The sequence below is a fragment of the Patella vulgata genome, chromosome 4 (assembly GCF_932274485.2).
Source record: "Patella vulgata chromosome 4, xgPatVulg1.2, whole genome shotgun sequence".
Classification (NCBI taxonomy): Eukaryota; Metazoa; Mollusca; class Gastropoda; family Patellidae; genus Patella; species Patella vulgata.
This window is the reverse complement of record NC_065882.2, coordinates 59,295,745-59,301,744: the sequence shown is the minus strand read 5'-3', so window position 1 is coordinate 59,301,744 and position 6,000 is coordinate 59,295,745. Positions and strand designations below refer to the sequence as shown.

The 6,000-nt window shown below is 37.8% G+C and overlaps 1 protein-coding gene across 1 annotated transcript in view; it reads left to right on the top strand.

Annotated features, from left to right (window-relative positions):
• The first annotated feature begins 3,210 nt into the window (after window positions 1-3,210).
• Window positions 3,211-6,000, top strand: part of LOC126818864 (SH2 domain-containing adapter protein B) — a 45,160-nt gene continuing 42,370 nt past the window's right edge. The window contains exon 1 of the mRNA XM_050546480.1: window positions 3,211-3,397. Within this exon, the coding sequence (XP_050402437.1) occupies window positions 3,347-3,397 (51 nt within the window). The 5' untranslated portion in view covers window positions 3,211-3,346. The remainder of the gene's footprint in view (window positions 3,398-6,000) is intronic.

Below are 6,000 nucleotides of genomic sequence, written 5' to 3'. Positions count from 1 at the left end.
AAGCATAGCCGTAGCGAATTAGATCCTAAAATATAAGTCGCATTAGGCCTACAGGGTATATGTATATTTTTGTAGGCATTACAGGAAATAATATGTAATTTTTGTACGTATTACAGGATATATGTGTATTTTTAGTACGTATCACAGGAAATAATATAAGGCCTATGACAATTTTTCGGGGAACAACCAATTAGGTAATATATGAAACCCCCGAATCTCTATACTCGATGAATTGATAGAAATAAAATTGGGTTAAGCGGGGAGAATTTTGCGATAACTTTCCTTCAGATTGCACGTGTCAATGTATCTTTTAGGTGAACTAACAATGTTTATATGAAAACTCTTTTTTTTTTATCCCACCCGCACCGCTTGGTAGTATTACGTTTTCCTAAGACACGTTACTTATGCGCAGCGAGTCGGCGACACGTTAACTTTAATCACGTACATAATTACGGCACACTTATACAATTTAAGTAACCGTATAAATAAATCTGTCCGGATGTAGCTCTTTAACTTGGACCTTAAATGATGTCATGTTTAAAACCTACAACTTAAATCAATTCATATCTCCATAGTGGCATTGTTTTAGGTCATTTTGAAAATTGGGTGAAATTTGGCCTGTTTACATAAGCCCTATTTACACATACATAGGTCCATTACTTTCTACTACTATTAACATCTGGTTCCACTTGGGTGTGAAATCGCAAACGTATATACTACTTCATTTATCAATGGAAGTAATAAGACGGTCTGTCACAGAGGCGAGAAGTCGAGATCATAACATAACCGCAATGGGCTTCCATAGTCTAATACATCAGTCGAAAAGAAATGAAATGGGGTGCTGGGCCATACAGTGTGCTAGTGCTACGAGGGAAATTTTGCCCGGACAGCGGTGCTATGGCCTACGCTTATATCGAATTCCAACCGCCAATGTCTACACGAACCTTCATTTTTCGTCCCATCGAAACGACTATACGTTGTCCTTTGTCGGTCCCTCGGTCCTGCATCACTGACAAGGAGGAAACACGTCTGAAAATCCCTATGAAATTTCTCGGCAAACGCAGGGATCGAACACGGGACCTACAGGTTAGCGAGCCAACGTCTTACTCACTGAGCCACCGTGGCTCCCCAGTCAGAAAGAAGAAACGGATTACAAAACAAAGTATAAACTTCCAAGTAGAATTTAACCCGGGCATTCTAGAAGTTGGGTATATTCGTCATGTACACAAATTACATTTATTAATGTCGTAGAAATGAAATGGAGTTTAACTTCCTACTTTTCCGCACCGACTGGGCGAATAAAGACGGAGCAGTAGTAAAAGATTGTTGATTTGGAACGCTGGGCGTGAAAAATCAGAATTCAGAGTTAGTGCACAAAATCTGATCAATTTTGGGATGTTTGCAAAGCTTTTACAATACAACCAAAAGCGACAAATCGTGACCAAATAGAAGAAAGAACGTTTCTAAATAGCTACTGGCCCCCTAAACAATCAGTGCTATTGTTTAACAAATGTTGGCACACGTTTGTTCCGATTTCACCACTCAATATTCAAACATTTCACAAACAATTTCTGGCATAATATAAAGTTGGTTGACAAACCATAAGGAAAAGATTGTAAAATTTGAAATGGATTTAATTTGATAAAACAAATTCAAGCGATTTTTGAAAATGTGAGAATTAAAACTCAATAAGGAAAATGTGTGTGATAAAATCGTGTATTTAGAACTGTTCCTTGGTGAAGAGATGTCATAACAAATAGGTTTGGTGTCTTATTTATGATCTGATTTTGCTATTCAAGAAGGAATACCACTGTTGTTAGTACATCCTGGACGATAAAAACACGGAACCTCTATTCTCGTTGGTTACTTTTACCAAGTGGCGGATCTACTTTAAAATCAAAGGAGCTTAAGTTTCATGACCCCTAATCCGGGAAGGAGCTCCAGAAAAGAGTTTAATCTACAATGTTTAAAGATGCATGATGTAAGATTTACCGTCTTCATTAGCCCAGTTCGGAACAGAACAGTAGGACGTTAAACCCCATTTCATTTCATGTAAAATTTAGATAACGGGCTGACCGTTCTGGCTTTAATAGTTCAAAGCTATAGAATGAAAAATAAATATATTGAAATTTCGGTCAAATGACTTTATTCTGAGCGAAGTTATGAGTGTTTTAAGGTTTGACAAGATAGTCTCGATTGTCAATTACCACTGCTAGGACAATAAACAAATTCTCGATTATCCATTTTATCCGTTAAATTTTTAAATGGCGAATGTGTTCTGATTTTCTAGAGAGTTGATTGTCATGTGAATAAAATGTCTAATTAATTATTTATAATATAACATTTGAAGTAAAAATTTAGCTCTTACATAATGCATCTTTAAAAAACCCATTTGGTCCACCACTGGAATAGTGGGACGATTACTACATAGAATAAGAAGCTTAGGGTTGAATAACTACTGGACTGTAGCTGTGTCTTCTGGAAATATCCCAAGAAGAATTAGGACTTATGGATTAATGAATTAAGTTCCCATTTGACGTAGACCAGTGAAGGGTTTTGTAATTTTTTTTTTCTGTCAGGGAACAACACCACTAAAGTAGATGACAGTGACTAGCCAAATCTTGTTGCGAAGGATCCCCATAAAAGTTCAAGCTGCAGGCCCCAAAAACGTAGGTCCGCGACTGACTTTTATGCATATCAACATTATTGAGCGTATCAAAAAGCTTATTCAAGAAGTCTTCAAAGTAAATACAACACTTGTGATTATTAAACCCCAACAGATGGTACATTACATGTGGTTTTAACACGAATATCACGTTTTCCTGAATTATGATATGCCTTTATCAGACAGTTTGCTCTTTGACAAAACCTTCACTCACGAAGTAAAAAAAAAAACCAAAAAAAAAACAAAAACATTTATCGTATCTCAAGGCAACATTCTCCCCTTTCTAGCTTTTTATGAATGTCTTGTAGGATTTTGATGTGTAAACTAAGAAATATTAGACATGGTAGATAGATATGTATATTGTTACAACTAAACATGTAGGCGATGTATTTATGTTAAGATTTTTAAACTTCCAGTCTCCTGCTGAGAGTTTCAGTTTAATTTAAATTTTAAGAATTTGTTTATCCTTTCATAACATCATTTTTTTTCTGTTTTATTTGATTGATTTTTTAAAGTTTGAACGACAGTGTCACTTTGTATTTTAGGCACTACAAAATAACAACTTATATTAACTAAACACTTTAAAGTTTTCTGTATAGTTTATATGTTAATACAACAGTGTAGATATGTAGTTAAAAGAGTGCTATCAACCGGAAACCTGGTCAACAGATATCCGTTATTATGACTCATTTCACTCAACATAACGTCACAGTCGTACATATCACCAAGCACGTAAGTAATTTAAACAATCCCTTTCATTTTATTTCTCTTATATAGCTCCATAATACTATGCATGTGTTGATTTGATTTTGTTTTATTTTTTTTTCATTTTGTTAAAACGTACATTACACATAGTCTAACAATAACGTGCGATAATTGTATATTTATACGTCAAGATAACAAGTCATATAAAAATATTTGGGGACTCAACTATTATTATGTCAAAAATGCAATCGCATGCGCGACCAATGTGTAAATATATTCAGGCTAAGAACTTTAAGGTTTTATTTTCGACACGATATTTATTTTTTTTTTTTTTAAATTGTTAAAATTGGGGTACAGTTGATAAAGCCCCTGTAAAATCCTCAACCGCGATCGTGTCGACCACAAAAAAGCAGTTGAATGTTGAATTTTTTTTTAAATCTATACCTCAAGTGGGTCATGTTTTATCTGTTAGTATTACAATATAATGTGTGCATTGAATGCATTGGCGTTCTACATCGTTAATATACTATTCAAAAAAAGTAGGGGATATTTGATTTTTAAGTGTTATTAAAGTCACCTAATGAAACTGACGAAGAAACAAATGACAAAATGAAATGAAGTTCACATTCATCGATTTATTCCAAATGATCGTTAGACTAAGTAAGGCACAGACTGACCATTATAAGGGTAAAATGATACCCGGGGTCAAACAGCAAAGTTACCACAGCATCACAACCAAGTCAGTAACGGGTAAATCCTCCTCTGTTTGCCAAACAAGCATTGATCCGACGTGGCATACTCCTAATGAGACGTCTAAGGTCATTTTGGTCCAGATTGTCCCATTCCTGTTGCAACGCAGCAGCAAGTTCTTGGACATTGGCAGGACGTTGTTGACGTTGACGTAACCTCTGTCCAAGCATGTCCCAGACATGCTCGATGGGGGAGAGGTCGGGACTCAGTGCTGGCCAAGGTAATGTGGTGATGTTCTGTTGTTGGAGGTAACCTGTAACGATCCTGGCCCTGTGACATCTTGCGTTGTCATCCTGGAAGATGAAACGGCGGCCATGACGTACATGGACTGCCAAGATGTTGTCCCGGTAGTACTGGCCTGTAACACGCCCTGCAACAACATGTAAAGCCGTTCTTCCAGCAACAGTGATGCCTCCCCACACCATAACAGAACCACCCCCAAATCGATCATGTCTGATGACGTTAACGTCTTGGAAGCGCTCGTTTCGACGACGCCACACCCTCCTACGTCTGTCCAAAAAATCAACAGTGAACCTTGACTCATCTGAAAACATCACATTGCTCCAGCGTCGATTATCCCAGTGTTGACGATCCCTACACCAACGACGTCTTGCCTGAATGTGATGATCTCTCAAACAAGGGATCACGCGAGGACGTCGGGCGCGAAGGTGACCCCTATGCAGTCGATTCCGAATCGTCTGGCCACTCACTCTCACACCAGTGTCTGTTTGAAGACGAGCGCTGATCTGATTTGCTGTGATGACACGATTTCTCAAGGCCAAGGTACGGATAAATCGATCCTGGGCTTGAGTTGTCGCCCTTGGTCGACCTGAGCGTGGTCTGTCCTGTACAGATTGTGTATCACGGTATCTGGACCAAAGCCTGCTTATGACAGACTGAGAAACATTCATCGTCCGCGCCACAACCGCCTGTGTTGTGCCGATCTGTAGCATGCCAAGGGCACGTAACCTTTCATTTTGGGTAAGTCGACGCATATCAAAATTTGTTTTCTGGTCACTAATACAATTAAACTGATGTTTCCACCCTGGAATTCAATGCCACAATGACTGTAACATTCAAAGTCAGAGTCGTGCAAATCTTCGGTTGGACCCCCATGATGATCCCAAGCATCACCTGCATTCCATGCGGTAGCTATTGGTGCGTTTGGGCGTCACATGTAACTGGAAATGTGTCTTCTGTTAGGTTCTATAGTGACTTTTTTCGTAGTCATTTGCATATTTTAGTATTATGTCAAGGTCTTTCGGCGAGACGTATTCTAGCTTTCTGTTGATGTCAAGGTCGTCTGTGCACAACATAACACTAAAATAGTTGCCTTAAACCAAATATTAAAAATCTAGTCCCAAAAATCCCGAGTGTCAAGTTTTTAATTTGGCTGAGTATACATGGAAAGTAGAGATATCCAATCTTACTAGAAAAATACTGGATTCCCTGAAAAACACCAATGGAGCGTATACAGGACAAAAATGTCAGGGTTCCCCTAATCGACAGCCCGGCGATTAGGAATAATTAGGAATTTAATAAGGATTAGATATTTGTAATAAATAGTCAGCGATTAAAGACAACATCGTCTTGTTTATGCAATGAATTCTTCTCCGACTTCGCACCCCTAAGTCACGTGACACAAACATGACCTCTTTTGATCGATTTTTTATAGCCAGGGTATTCCTTGACAATTACATTGTTTTGAGAAGGATTTGAAGCAAATTTATGATAAATTAATTAGTTTGAATATGTTTTTAGGCCAAATATATCTTCAAATCACCCAGTTTGTAAACGGGAATGTATCTTTAACAGTTTGTTTGACCATTGTACTTGTGGTATCTCCTATTATAACCTACATAGCTTGCTGAATATCTATA